General features: G+C 42.6%; 1 protein-coding gene across 1 annotated transcript in view; it reads right to left on the bottom strand.

The window, feature by feature from the left end:
• Window positions 1-16,135, bottom strand: part of LOC126266671 (uncharacterized) — a 175,659-nt gene extending 159,524 nt beyond the window's left edge. Inside the window, exon 1 of the mRNA XM_049971095.1 lies at window positions 15,779-16,135. Within this exon, the coding sequence (XP_049827052.1) occupies window positions 15,779-15,934 (156 nt within the window). The 5' untranslated portion in view covers window positions 15,935-16,135. The remainder of the gene's footprint in view (window positions 1-15,778) is intronic.
• Between the last annotated feature and the right edge of the window lie 252 nt (window positions 16,136-16,387).

Raw genomic sequence — 16,387 nt, 5'->3', positions numbered from 1 at the left:
CAGCAATCTGGCTTCTGTCACAGTCGCAAACCGGCATATTTCGACATTTGCTCCACTTACCGTTGCCAGAATGGTTCCCCATTCGTCTCTGATCCAAGCAATTACTTCTCTTAGCCCATCACGTGCCCACTTCGTCACCAGACATCATACAACTTCGCGGCGGACAGTGGTTGCAGTGTTTTGGCTCATTAGCGTATTTTCTACAAATTTGTAGTGAGTGAGCGTGCTGGCTTTGTACGAGGCTCATTTCAAACGTTCTGCATATTGTAAGGCATAAGTGCAGAAAATAAAATGCTTTACAAAACACCTTTATAGGCCTTCAATATAATCTACATCATTGCTTACGACAGCTTCCCATCGTTCTGGCAACTTCTGTATTCCGAATAGGTGAGCTTCATTGTTGAGCTATCTGATTACTCGAATCACCTCACTGAAAGTTTCATCAGTTGTATCGAAACGTTTTCCATAGGGCCGTTTCCTCAATTTGGAAAATAAATCCAAGTCTGGTGGGCTCATATCAGGACTGTACGACGAGCCATCTATATTTGTTGAGCGTCTTTCTCACTAGTAGGGCAATATACGGTCTCTCATTATCGTGCAAAATGAGGATACCAGCTGCAAGCAAGTCAGGCCTTCCTTGATGAATATTCGGGCACAAAACATATTGCAGAAACAGCTTGCAATACGCACCTGTTACAGAGGTCCCCTGCGGCACTCTATTTGAGCTACGATTCCATTCATGTCACATGCAACGATCGTCATCACTTGCATCTTTGATTCGTGTCGGTGAAATTTTCCGAGCGTCGAGAGTCAGAACTTTTCCATTATGCCGACTGAGACCTCATTTCTGTCTCAGAATTTCGTATCTGGGTTTCATCAAGTGCAACGTCCGTCTCTGGTAGCTGAGTGGTCAGCGCGACGGAATGTCATACCTAACGGCCCGGGTTCGATTCCCGGCTGGGTCGGAGATTTTCTCCGCTCAGGGACTGGGTGTTGTGTTGTCCGTACCATCATCAGTTCATCCCCGTCGACACGCAAGTCGCCGAAGTGGCGTCAACTCGAAAGAAGTACACCAGGCGAACGGTCTATCCGACGGAAGGCCCTCGTCACACGACATAATAATAATAACCAAGTGCAATAATCCTTTCAAAAACTGTTCTCCTTACATTCGATAGCGTTGAAGCTACTCTTCTGCGATTGTTTTGCGACCTGCTTTCTGCTCTTCATTCAGATAATGCGGAACGAATCTCACAGCAACTTTTCTCATCTTTAACTTTTCATTTATGATCCTGTAAACTGAAATGACAGACAGTCTGGCCTCATATGCATTTTTCTCATATGTTTTTCGTCGATCCTCTCTCAAAACGTTATTAACTATAGCCTGAGAGGTATACTCTGTTACATTGACGGCCTTCCACTCCTGTGTTGTCTTCAGTGCCTACCCGACCTTCACGGAAACGAGATGATCTTGATACTGTGATACAATCAACTACACCATTCCTACACGCCTCTCTCAAAGCATTGTAAATTTACGTTGGGTTATTTCCGTATAGAGATTCGAGTTTAATGAAGGAACGTTGGTCACTACGTGTAATGTGACCTGACACAGCTTCAGCTTCCATTTTACATCTGTATTACTCACGACGCAGTCATGCGAACCAGCAAACACATATATGGCCGTCGCGCTTAAAGTCTCACTCAAAATTGATATTAGTTTCAAATTGATCACGCCATCGTAACGAACACACTTGCATAGCGTGCAATACTTTTGAAATGAATCTCGTATGGCTATTTCCACTCTCCGATAAGATATGTACGCAGTCTGAGTCATTACCTCTGAATTACACAAATCTCCAGAACAATGGATTTATTTTAATACAGTCGCAATAGAAAATTGTGGAAGCAGTGCTTAGGTCACTGAGAATGACATAATACAATTAATAATTTGGTCCCCGAAAAACAGGACGGAGATATAACATTTGTCACTGGAAGGGGAAAACAAAAGAATTTAGTACCAAAAAATATTTCAATTTGTGATAAATCGCAAATTTTCTGCATTAAATAACTCCAGGTTCACTATTTATGGGACTTTTGACTTCGATGTTCTAGAATTCCGTTTCTCTGGCCGACTGACATTCGGCAATACGCTAAAGAGCAGTACAAAAACTAAAAAATGGTGGCGTCTGCCCATTCCTTTCCTTCAGTAAAACAATTTGCGTCATCTCAGCTTGACATCACAACAAGTGAAATGTTCTTATCTCTTTAAAGCTGCATGATAAGTTCATTCCAGACGTCGAATGTAAATTAAGATGCCTTGGGAACGAGTGTGTGCTATGCATGACACTTTGGAGCGGGATCTGTGTGCTCTAGCGACGTAATTACGTTCAAAACCCGCAGGATGTTTGTGGTCACCGCACCATAGTCGCGAAAGTTTAAGTGTCGATGTATGTTGACGGAAAACGTTCCGTTCTGATCATCTGAATGCTCACTCCATACATATTCCTATTCTATGGCGATGTATACAGTGTTAGTGACACCAATACAGAGTTCTTACAAAGGAAAGTATTATTTTAAAAATGTCATAGGACATCATTACAGTTAAACATGAATAATTAAGTTGATGTTAGTATCATAATCATAATCTGAACTTAATTTAACAACGGAAAAAAATCAGTTGTGTCTGTTCATTTAAAACTGTTTCATATCTTTACCGATTTAAAAGATTTTTTTTTTCAGTAACAATGTGTACAACGTCACTACGAACACCAGCATGTTGGTAACGGAAGCTGAAGGACGACCCTCCTGGAAATTTTTGAGATTAATAAATTTGTGACTCAGCTAACTTAATGTTAAGGGAACAGACATAATTTCTTTTTTCCTCTCTCTTAAATTAAGTTTCATTTTAAGCGAAAGTGAGAGAAGAAATACTGAAGTCAACATTATTATTCGTGTTTTATGTGCAATTATTTCCTTTGCAATTTTTAAATATAATCTTTTTTCTTTGTAAGAATCCTGTAGGTACACCATTAAAATCTGTGTAATCTGAAAGCAGTTTGATCTGTGTTGTGATGTTAAGTTGCCTCTTGACGCCGCAAACAGAAATGATACCTAGACCGTAAAGGAAGAGTTCCCTTGCATGTTATTGTTATCATGTTCTGCCAGGCACTAAGTATTCAGTTACTACCCTTTTTAAGGACTTGTCACTACGCTTATCGTTTCATCAGCAGTGCATGAAAATTTATCAAAGTGTCAGAATAAATTTTCAAAGAGAGAGAGACGTCGGAGATAAGTTTTTTTTCTTACATATCATTGTCCATTTGGTTAAAACTTCGTGGAAGGCCAAGTTTATTGGAATGGGCCTTTAATTCAGGTCTCTGCTCCATACACATACATCAAAACAAGTTTTGCATTATCCCGGTTCCCAGAACACCTAAAGATAGACGTTAACTGTGGATATTGTATCACAGACACAGTCCCCTTGACTGTTCAGAGATATCGCTAAATCCGCCCAAAGATGTAAACAACCATGCATGAGCAGCGTTTATTAGACGGAAGGGGTCTGACAGACGATCATTTCTAGTCATTCCACCAGGAAGGAGGTAAACGGTTCATGTTGACTGTAGTTCAAACATGCCAAGACGATCAATACCGCGGTACGATCGCGTCTGGATTGTTACTTTTTGCCAGCAAGGGCTCTCAATAAGGGAGGTGTCCAGGCGTCTCGGGATGAGCCAAAGCGATGTTGTTCGGACATGGAGGAAATACAGACAGACAGGAACTGTCGATGACATGCCTCGACAAGGCCGCCCAAGGGCCTGCTATGGATGACCGCTACGTACGGTTTATGGCTCGAAGGAACCCTGACAGCAACGCCACCATGTTGAATAATGCTTTTCTTGAAGCCACAGGACGTCGCGTTACGAGTCAAACTGTGTGCAGTAGGTTGCATGATGCGCAACTTCACTCCCGACGTCCATGGCGAGGTCCATCTTTGGAGCCACGAACAATGTTGATGGACCCAACAATATGCCGAATGGACCGCTCAGGATTGGCGTCACGTTCTCTTCACCGATGAATGTCGCATATGCCTTCGACCAGACAATCGTCGGAGACGTGTTTGAAGGCAACCCGGTCAGGCTGACGCCTTAGCCCTACTGTCCAGCGAGTGCAGCAAGGTGAAGGTTCCCTGATGTTTTGGGGTGGCATTATGTGGCGCCGAGATACGCCATTGGTCGTCATGGAAGGCGTCTTAATAGCTGCACGATATGTGAATGCCACCCTCCGACCGATAGTGCAACCATATCGGCAGCATCTTGTGAAAGACTTCCTTCAGGATAACGACATCGCTCGACTAGAGTGGCCAGCATATTCTCCAGACACGAACCCTATCGTACATGCCTGGGATAGATTAAAAAGAGCTGTTTGTGGACGATGTGACTCACCAACCACTCTGAGGGATCTACGCCGATTCGGCGTTGAGCAGTGGGATACTCTGGACCAACAGTGCCTTGATGAACTTATGGATAGTATGCCACGACGAATACAAGCATGCATCAATGCAAGGGAACGTGCTACTGGGTATTTGAGGTACTGATGTATACAGAAATTTGGGCCACCACCTCTTAAGGTCTCGCTGTAAGGTGGTACAACATGCAATGTGTGGTTTTCATGAACAATAAAAAAAGGCGGAAATGATATTTATGTTTATCTCTATTCCAAAGTTTCTGTACAGATCCCGGAACTCTCGGAACCGAGGTGACGGAAAACTTTTTTTGATATGTGTAATTACTAGCTGAGTATTTGCGTTGCCCGCTGACGTATTTATTCCAGTCTTCTGTTACATTGTTACCTCCTTTCCCCTTTACACATCTTCTCATTTCCTCACTCTGTTCATTTCTTCTTCCCCTTTATCTCTATGTTGATTCTTTCTCGTGTCATCCTCTTTCCTTTCCTCCTCCTCTTCACTCTGTCCACGTTCTTCTCCCTCCTATTTGTGTCCATCTGCTTCCCCCTCTCTACGCTTATCCTCCTCCCCACCTCCTCTCTCCATCACAAGTTATCTCCCCCACCCCGAGTACAGACTGGTGGTTCTTGCCTTCTCTGTATTTCTTGCCAGACAGTGAGTAATATGTGCACCAAGTTTGGTTGAAGTCGGTCCAGGGGCTTAGGAGGAGATTTTTACCCGCGGCTATCCTAGAGTACGCACGTATCACATGTATTTCATATATATTTAGCCTATTTCACACGTATCTGACCTGTATCTGTAGAGAATTTGGCCCTGCAGTTTCGTTTTCACGCAGCTCACGTTATGACGTCGTATCTACTGAACAATGTGACATACAATGACATAATTTTGCCGGTACGTTCAGTGGAATATTTGAGTACTATCTGCGAAATGTGTTGCAGGAAGAGTGGGCACCAAAGACGTAACAAATTAAAACAATATGCGTTATGAGGCAGATCCTCACACAACTCAGTTTTTATGTCGTCATGTCTCGTGAATCATGTGTCTTACGGTGAATACTTTTGCACGTAAATTCAGTGGTTCATGTGAATACTGTCTGCAAAATGCGTCGCGAACACATTTAGTAGTAAAGAAATAATAAATTAAAATGTCGTGCGGCGGTTTTACTGCACGAACAGCGAAAATGCAGTACATCTACATCTGAATGGATACTCTGCAAATCACATTTAAGTTCCTGGTAGAGGGTTCATCGAACCACCTTCACAATTCTCTATTATTTAAATCTCGTACAGCGCGCGGAAAGAACGAATACCTATATCTTTCCTTACGAGCTCTGATTTCCCTTATTTTATCATGGTGATTGTTTCTCACTGCGTAGGTCAGCGTCAACAAAATTTTATCACATTCGGAGGAGAAAGCTGGTGATTGGAATTTCGTGTGAATATTACGCCACAACGAAAAACGCCTGTTTTTTAATGATGTCCAGCCCAAATCCCGTATCATTTCAGTGACACTCTCTCCCCTATTTCGCGGTAATACAAAACGTGCTGCCCTTCTTTGAACTTTTTCGATGTACTCCGTCAATCCAATGAGGTATGGATCCGACACCTCGCAGCAGTATTCTAAAAGAGGACGGACAAGCGTGGTATAGGCAGTCCCCTTAGTAGATCTATTACACTGCCTAAGTTCCTGTCAATAAAACGCAGTCTTTGGTTAGCCTTCCCCACTACATTTTCTATGTGTTGCTTCCAATTTAAGTTGTTCGTAATTGTAATACCTAGGTATTTACATGAATTTACGGCTTTTATGTTAGACTGATTTATCTTGTAACAGAAGTTTAACGAATTCCTTTTAGCACTCAATTGGATAACCTCACACTTTTCGTTATTTAGGGTCAACTGTCAATTTTCGCACCATTCAGATATTTTTTCTAAATCGTTTTGCAATTTGTTTTGATCTTCTGATGACTTTATTAGTCGATAAACGACAGCGTCATCTGCAAACAACCTAAGACGGCTGCTCATATTGTCTCCCAAATCGTTTATAGAGATAAGGTACAACAAATGGTCTATAACACTACCTTGTGGAAAGCCAGAAATCACTTCTGTTTTACTCGATGCCTTTCCGTTAATTACTACTAACTGTGATCTCTCTGACAGGAAATCACGAATCCAGTCACATAACTGAGACGAAATTCCATAATCACGTAATTTCACTACAAGGCCCTTGTGTGGTACAGTGTCAAAAGCCTTCCGGAAATCCAGAAATACGGAATCAATTTGAAATCCCTTGCCAACAGCACTCAACATTTCATGCGAGTAAAGAGCTAGTTGTGTTTCATAAGAACGTAGTTTTCTAAATGCGTGTTGACTGTGTGTCAATAAGCGATAAACTTTTCACCTTACATCATTTTGTGAGATCTGTTAGCGAGAAAAAGTTTCGTAAATGTTTGAAATTGTATGTAAAGCTTGTTGCAAGTCACAAAGCGCTCTCACTTTCAGGTACTGGATGAATAAAATCCGGTCACTCGCGCGGCGTGCTGCACTTGTTTTTCACCGCCACCCTCTCCCCTTTGCGGACACGTGGTTATTAAAGGCACAGCGGTTGCTCCCTTACATGAAGTGATGTGTGTACCACGTTTGGTCGATACAAGTCCAGTGGTTTGGGATGAGATGTGGAACTTAACATACGCCCAGTTTTGTAATATGTGTGGATTACGAGTACTCTTCCGTTTCAGGCGACTGAACACTCCGCAAGACGTTTTAGTAAGTCCGTATACTACGCTCGGTCATCTCTGTTATTATACTAATAATGTATGGAAATGCCACGGGTCTGGTTCGAGTCCCGTTTCGAAACACAGCATTAACTTGATGTTGCGTCACTCCCTGCTCGTATATCGTAGAGCGAATCCATTCTGACAGAGAAGTGAGAAGCCAGACCCTACAGAGGGAATACCTAATCATTGGGCACAAATGGCGAACGAATCCGACCAAACTAATTTATGTTTTCCTCAGTTTCGCAGTCTGCCAGCCGACGTGCTTGTGACGGCACACGTCCACAGAAGTCAGTGCCTCAATATCAGTGAACAAGACTGGGGTGGAAACGGGATGAAGTGAAGTAGAAAGGAGTGCGCGATTAGGCGCTCAGTGGTAATGTCCCTTGGGACGTCTTGAACCTACCGATTCTGCACCTTAATTTTCCGCGGGACGTAATAATGCTGTGGCTCGTGATGTTATACGTTCGAAAACAGAGGTAAAACAGAAAAATGAAAACATATTTTGTTTCTATATTAATTTTAGGACTATGGGTTGCGATAGAAGATTGATCTGTAGCTAAGGCTGGAAGCTGACACTTTGGTATGAGCCAGCAAAGTCAGAAAGTATGATGTCGCAAGAACAACTGTAAATCTGAATTGTAAATAATCTACACATATTATAAAACTGGATCTAGGCACGTGTGTGTATGTGTGTATGTGTGTGTGTGTGTGTGTGTGTGTGTGTGTGTGTGTGTGTTTTCCACATCTCCTCCTAAACCACTAGACCGATATAACCAAAATTGGTACACATAGGCAACAATTGATGTGGGGCTAATAACCATCTACCTATCATTAGTGCAGGAGATATGACGTCATGAACAATGAGATGCGTGGAAGACTGCCACATTGTGTATGGCGTTCACATTTATTACTTCTTTGCTACTAACTCCATTCGCAACACACTTTGCAGAAAGTAGTCACATATGACGCTGAATGCACATACTCAAAAAAATGTTCAAATCTGCATGAATTCCTAAGGGACTAAACTGCTGAGGTCATCGGTTACTAGACTTACACACTACTTAAACTGACGTAAGCTATCTTATTCTAAGAACAACACACACATCCCGAAGGAGAATGCGAGCCTCCCGAGGGAGGGACCGTGCAATCCGTGACATGGTGCCTCAAACAGCGTGGCCTCTCCGCGCGGCGAATATACCTACAAAATTATATCATTGTGTCACAGATAGATCATGAAACATGACGTCATGAACACTGAGGTACGTGAAAAACTGCCCAATCATGCATAACGTTTAAATTACCGTTTTGTTTCTAGCTCTATTCGAAACATATTTTGCAGACAGTCTCCATATATGCAGCTGAATGTACCTACAAAAATATACACCTGCCTAATATCGTGTAGGGCCCCCGCGAACACGCAGAAGTGCCGCAACATGACATGACATGGACTCGACTAAATTCTGAAGTAGTGTGGAGGGAAATGATTCCATGAATTCCGCAGGGCTGTACATAAATCCGTAAGAGTACGAGGGACTGGAGATCTCTTCTGAACAGCACGTTGCAATGCATCCCGTATATGTTCAATAATGGAGTTTGATGGACAGTGGAAGTGCTTAAACTCAGAAAAGTGTTCCTGGAGCCACTCTGTAGCAATTCTGGACGTGTGGGGTGACACATTGTCCTACTGGAATTGTCCAAGTCCGTCGGAAGGCACAATGGGCATGACTCGATGCAGGTGATCACACGGGATGCTTACATACTTGTCACCTGTCAGAGTCATATTTAAACGTATCAGGGTTCCCTTATCACTCCAACTACACACGCCCTGCATCATTACAGTGCCTCCATCAGCTTGAACAGTCCCTTGATGACATGTAGGATCCATGGATTCATGAGATTGTCTCCATCTGCTCGATACAATTTGAAACGAGACTCGTCCGACCAGGGGACATGATTCCAGTCATCAACAGTCTAATGTCGGTGTTGACGGACGCAGGCGAGGCGTAATGCTTTGTATCGTGAAGTCATCAAGGGTACACGAGTGAGCCTTCGGCTCCGGAAGCCCATATCGATGATGTTTCGTTGAAAGGCTCCCAGGCTGACACTTGTTGGTGGCCCAGCATTGAAATCTGCAGCAATTTGCGGAAGGGTTGCGCTTCTGTCACGGTGAACGATTCTGTTCGGTCGTCGTTGGTCCCGTCCTTGCAGGATCTTTTTCGGCCGCAGCGATGTCGGAGATTTGATGTTTTATCGGCTTCCTGATATTCGCTTCACACTTGTGAAATGGTTGCACGAGAAAATCCCCACTTCATCACTACCTTGAAGATGCTGTGTCACACCGCTCGTGCGCTGACTATAACACCATGTTCAAACTCAATTAAATCTTGATAACCTGTCATTGTAACAGCAGCAACCAATCCAATAGTTGCGCCCGACGCTTGTCTTATATAGGTGTTTCCGACTGCGGCACCGTATTCTGCCTGTTTATCTCTGTATATTAATCCGCATGCCTACACCAGTTTCTTTTGCGCTTCAATGTATTATTACACGACACATAATTCAAGAGATGTGACGTCATAAACTCTAAGATACATGAAAAACGTTGCATCATGTATGAAGTTTTAACACGTTTATTCTTCACTGCTAAGGCACTCTTACAGTCGAGTCAACTTAAGGAAACCCTTGGCACGTGGCAGTGGTGTTGACAGGATTCAACTGCGAAGCGCAAAAGTTTGTAAGCGAAAACAAATGCCGGCTATAGAGCTTCGAACAGGGATTGTCACAGAGAAATTTAAAAAATCGCGTTGTAGACATCCAGCGTACAGAAACTATCCAGGATCATCTCACATCGAGTCTACTACAGGCGTACCGTTAATGTTTCGTTTGCAATAGAAAATTGGTAGGTTGAATACACGGGAAATGCCGAGTTTGTCTCTAATTATCAATAAATTATTGCGTTATCGATTTCGGAACTACAGGGCTCTTCAGATGCAGCTACTCACATTATCATCTTTTTTTTTTTACGTCACAGGAGAAAGTATATGTAGTAGCAGCGTTACTCGTAGACTATATGTTACAAATTGTAGACCCTTGCTGATCGTGAGATCAGATTAATTTTCTTATGATCAGTAAAGCTGTACGTGAAATTACTCATAGACATGTGAAAAACACTAATAAAGTGATATTTGCTTACTTCTCCATGTTAAGTGTCACCATACATCGCTAGTAAACAGTTTACATTTGAATTACAAACATTTTACAGTAGGCGTGTAATATCACTCTCGACTATCATTGCCCACTTACAGCTTTAAAAACAAAGTCACCGCTGTCATCACAAGGTTTTCACTTTGTTCTTAACGCCATAAATCGTTAAAAAATGAGAGTGTGATATAAACCTTTCCAATGCAAACTTTCTCAGTTCAAATCTAAACTGTATGCCAACATTATATGATGACACTTAACATACGTAAGGCAGAAAATTTTATTGTATCAATTAAAACACGAAGCAAATTCAGGCATTGACTGCGAAGGGACGTTGATTGAAATCAATCAAGAAAATTGAAAATTTGTGCCCGACATTAGTAGGAGACCACGGTTCAAATCCAGATCCATGTGTTGTATTAATGTTTTGCGCATGTCTATCAGTAACTGTGATTTCACGTACAGTTTGACCGAGAGTAAGAACATTATCTGGTCTCACGATTAATAGTGACACGTCTTCTGTGAGTATTGCTGTTATTTTGTATATACACTGCTGGAATGCAATTTTGTAAAATATTTTTTTAGATGGAACAGGTGCATCTGAAGACAGGGCGGCAGTCCCGAAACCGACACTAAAAAAGAATTGAAAACCATCCCTGAAGCCAAAGGCAAATTTGTTTATAACTATCTTATCACCAGTTGCTTCGCTCGCATAGACTGCATAGTCTGCAGAGATTTTTGGTTTTTCTTGAATCGAATTTGTATACTGTTATGCCTATTCCTCTCGTGTAAATCTTCACACCGTGCAGACAGTGTATCTGAGCTGCAGACGGGCTATCAGAATTTAAGAAAAGTGTTAGTGACTGCCAGTCCTTAGATAACTGAAGAGTTCCAACAGGTTTTAATATAGAGAGTTAAGAAAAGAGACAAATCGGATAAGTGTTTGTATGGTTATTAGCACCAGTCCTACACCCAGTGGAAAATTCTTTCATTTCAAACGGATATTCCTGTACATGGAATCGCTTTTAGATGTGCTACGCTATATGATCAAAAGCATCCGGAAACCTAGCTGAAAATGACTTCCAAGTTGGTGGCACCCTCCATCGGTAATGTTGGAATTCAGTATGGTATTGGCCCACCCTTAGCCTTGATGACAGCTTCCACTTTAGCAGGCATGCGTTCAATAAGTTGCGCGAAGGTTCCTTGGGGAATGGCAGATAATTCTTCAAGGAGTGCTGCACTGAAGAGAGGTATCGATATCGGTCATTGAGGCCTGCCACGAAGTCGGCGTTCCACAACATCCCAGGATTCAGGTCAGGACTCTGTGCAGACCAGTCCATTACATGGATGTTATTGTCGTGTAACCACTCCGCCACAGGCCGTGCATTATGGATACGTGCAAGATCGTGTTGAAAGATGCAATGCCCAGTGCATAAATCTTTTCCAACATTGGGAAGCAAGAAGGTGCTTAAAACATCAGTATATGCCTGTGCTGTGATACTACACGCAAAACAACAAGGGGTGCAAGCCCCCTCATGAAAAACACGACCACACCGTAACACCACCGCCTCGACCATGAAATCCAAATTTTCTCACCTCTCGCCTAACTTTCATAGTACTTGCAGTGGATCTTGATGAAGTTTGGAATTCCTGTGTGCTGGTCTGGACAGATGTCTGCCTATTAAACATTACTACCCTCATCAACTATCGGCTGTCTCTGTCATTCAACAGATGAGGTCGGCCTATATGCTTTTGTGCTGTACGTTTCCCTTCACGTTTCCATTTCACTATCACATGGGAAACAGTGGACCTAGGGATGTTTAGGAGTGTGGACACCTCAAAAAATGGTTCAAATGGCTCTGAGCACTGTGGGACTTAACTTCTGAGGTGATCAGTCCCCTAGAAATACTTAAACCTAACTAACCTAAGGACATCACACACATCCATGTCCGAGGCAGGATTCGAACCTGCGACCGTAGCGGTCGCGCAGCTCCATATTGTAGCGCCTAGAACCGCTCGGCCATTTCGGCCGGCTGGAAATCTCACGCACGGACGTATGACACAAGTGACAACCAATCACCTGACCACGTTCAAAGTCCGTGAGTTCCGCAAAGCGACCCATTCTGCTCTCTCACAACTTCTAATGACTGCTGAGGTCGCGGACATGTAATACCTGGCTGTAGGGGGCAGCACAATGCACCGAATAAGAAAAAAGTATGTTTTTGCGTGTGCTAGGATACTTTTGATCACATAGTGTATCTACACAGTGGTATCTACATATTGTCAACGTAATGATTTGTCTACGTAGCAATTACAACAAAAATAATTGTATAAAATACATTAAGCCACTTAAGTTCATAAACTACAACACCTTCTGAACTTTTCGCGCCGGGCGGGGTAGCCGTGCGGTCTTGGGCGCCTTGCCACGGTTCGCGCGGCTGTCCCCGTCGGAGGTTCTAGTCCTCCCTCGGACATGTGTGTGTGTGTGTGTGTGTGTGTGTGTGTGTGTGTGTGTGTGTGTGTGTGTGTGTTGTCCTTAGCGTAAGTTAGTTTAAGTTAGATTAAGTAGTGTGGAAGCCTAGGAGCCCATTACCTTAACAGTTTTGTCCAATAGGAACTTACCACAACTTTCCGAAACAAAAACTTTTCACGCTAATTATTGTCATAAAATCATGGTCTCTTCTGTACGTATTTCTGACCAAAAATGATTCTGGTAGCTAGAGTCGGAGGTTTTTGTTAATCCTGCCGTTTGATCTCTAATGATGATGTTTCCATACCTAACTTTCATCCCTTACATATATTTCTTTATTTTTAGTCGAGAAATCAAATACTAATTTTCATAGATTTTGATTTGTAAATGATTTAACATAACGAAATATTTTCATAAAAATTTTCATCCCCTATTTCATGTTTTCAAAGAATCTTTAATCTCCTATTTCACCCTGTTAGTGGTGGAATTTCGAAGAACGCGTAATTTATTTTAATTTCTAACGGAGGAGCCAAATACAAAGTTTCATAGATTTAGCTTCAAAAATGCTTGCATAATGAAATACGTTCATAAAACTTTTCATCTCCTAACCCAACCACCAAGGCTACAATTTCCAGGAACATAGAAAAAGTTTTTTTTTAATTTCCACGTGAGAAGTCATAGCAATTTTCATAGATGTAGCTTTGAAAATGCTTAGTAGTTATTTAGTAATTATTTATTTAAAAAAAATTTCACCCACTACTCACCCTGTTAGAAGCTGAATTTAAAAAAAAATGCTGAAACACATATATTGTGTGAGTTCTGACCGAGATACCAAATATCAGTTTTCGTAGTTACAGCTTCAAAATTGCCTGCATTGTGACATAGCTGTAACCAACCTTTAATCACTTATTTGCGCCCTCTTAGGAGTGGAATTTCGAAAAATCCCTTCTTAAGCGATACGATACCTACAGTGTAAGATCGAAAGCGTCCCCAAGTTTCAAGTTTCTGTCCGTAGCCGCTTGGTCTTGGCGATGATGAGTCAGGCAAGACACTTCCTTTTATACATATACGTACAGGTATGTGTATAGAGATTTCTACTCAGCACTCAACTGCGTCCCGCCTTTCATCACGATGGAAAGTTTTAAAAACAGTAATGCTTGTTACTGCACACATTTTATGCATATTGAATATCGATGAGTGGTTTATATTCGTCGTGGGTTAGTATAAACGTGTTGTATCTGTAGGTTCAATACTTGCGCTCAAGATTACGTTGACAGCTGACTTGGTGATTTGGCTAATCTAACTAATCTAGTGGCATGTGAATATCTATAATTCTGGTTACGGTGCGTATTTTACACGTATTGGATTTCGATGGTCTAGCGTCCCTTTTTTCGTATTAACATATATGTTGTGTAATATAAATGTCATACGAGAGTAATCAATGTAATAAACACAAAGCGATAACGGACAAGCATAGTACATGTTTCTAAACCACGACAAAGGAGTTTTGATTTTGATCTATAAAACCGACTACTTTATCAACATTGACCTCTCTCTGTAAAGCTGATTAGACTCTTGTGTTGTCTTGGGTGCCATCCCTTGTGTAAGTGATTAACATTATTGAAATAATATTTTTTTTAAACTGTGTGTCGCGTTACTGATCTAAAGTTACCCTCCCCGTCAGTGCAATGATTTTCTGAATAAATGTAAAAGTCACCGTCTTTAAAAAACGGCTTCGATTCATAATTCATAATAAGTCATTGTTCAGCACCATTTTGCTCCAATTTCACATTATTAGTGCGTACGAAATAGAACCTGCAATATTTTGTAAAAGAAGTCCGACTGCCTTTCAGTTTGAATTCATTTCCAGAGAATATCATTTTGTAATCGTGTGTGTACGCAATTTCAAAGCGAATCGATATCAAACATATGCTGAGCCTAGCTATGAATATGAATATTCACTGAAAAATTTGAAGTAAATAAAGTCTTTATTAAAATAACTGAAAGCTTGTACAGGCCATTGCACATCGGCTTGTAGCAAAAACAGAGAGGAAAATTGTCTTTTTTTTTAAATTTATTGTTGGCTAACCACCTCAATGCGAATTTCAGTTAGAAAATGGTTGTAGTATACGAGCCATACAACATATTGGGTGGCGTATGTCCAACATTTTATGGACGCCATATATGAATGCAGAATGGAATCATCGGTTGATTCAGTACTTCCTATGTAAATTAAGTTGGAGTGTGACAGCTTGATGGTGATTTGAAGACACTAACAAATATGACGTCATGAGCGTAACTGTAATTTTAATTATGGCGAGTATTCTACGCCTATTTGATTTAAATGAGTGGTATCCACCTGCGACGGCGACCGTCAACATCTCTATCTCCGTTGTTGAATAGTTACGCTCGGCCTTGTTTAAGTTCCTTGAAGCGTAAGCTACTGAGTGTTCCCTGACCATCTATCATCTGTCCCAAAACACAAGCTGGTCGGAGTGGCCGAGCGGTTCTAGGCTCTAGAGTCTGGAACCGCGTGACCACTACGGTCGCAGGTTCGAATCCTGCCTCGGGCATGGATGTGTGTGATGTCCTTAAGTTAGTTAGTTTTAAGTAGTTCTAAGTTCTAGGGGACTGGTGACCTCAGAAGTTAAGACCCATAGTGCTTAGAGCCACTTGAACCATTTTATTTTTCCACCTGCTGTTTTCAGGACGTCACGGATCAAAGCAGGTGGATAGCATTGGTGGGTTCAATATTCCAACTATAGTTCGCCAGGGTATAATTGACTTCGATGAGTGGCTTACGACTGCCGTTTTGAGAACTTAGGGGTGACCACAGACTGGTGGTATCGGTATGTTCAATACTCACGGCATAGGCGGGCAGCATGAGGCGCGATGAGCCGAACAGGAAGATGGCGAAGACGCGCAGCGACGCCCTCCAGCAGCTGGGCGTCCACGGGTGGACGATGTGGCGGCAGTCGTGGCTGGCCAGCAGCTCCAGCACCGGCTTGCTGGCGGCCACCATGGTGTGCGGACTGCCCTGCTAGGCGCGCACCATGAGTTCGGAGCGGCACTGACGCTACGTGACGAGCGCGCAGCACGGCGACGCGGGCGCCACGCTTCGGCTGCGGCCGGCTGATGACCGGCCGGAGAGGCGGCGACGCCGGTCGGAGAGCTGAGGAGTGCGCTTCCGCTCACACGGCCGCTGACGCAAGCGGTGCAACACCTGACGCGGCGTTGTGCGGCCGTAGCCGGTGACTTCCGCGCTCGTCTCCCCACGCTGCTGCTTGGAGAAGTGGGAGCTTGCAGGTCCTGATGGTGAAATGGCGCCCCAGGCCACTGGATACAATCGCAAACTTGTCCACGGTGCCCTTTGGAGCGACGGCGTACGATATGTAGTGGTTAATAAAAAACAAAAAGAGAAGACATGTAGTGGCTAATGAAAAAGAAAAAGAGAAGAGAAGAAAAGAAAAGATTG

This window comes from Schistocerca gregaria, chromosome 1 (assembly GCF_023897955.1).
Source record: "Schistocerca gregaria isolate iqSchGreg1 chromosome 1, iqSchGreg1.2, whole genome shotgun sequence".
NCBI lineage: Eukaryota > Metazoa > Arthropoda > Insecta > Orthoptera > Acrididae > Schistocerca > Schistocerca gregaria.
This window is presented reverse-complemented; position numbering and strand designations above follow the sequence as displayed.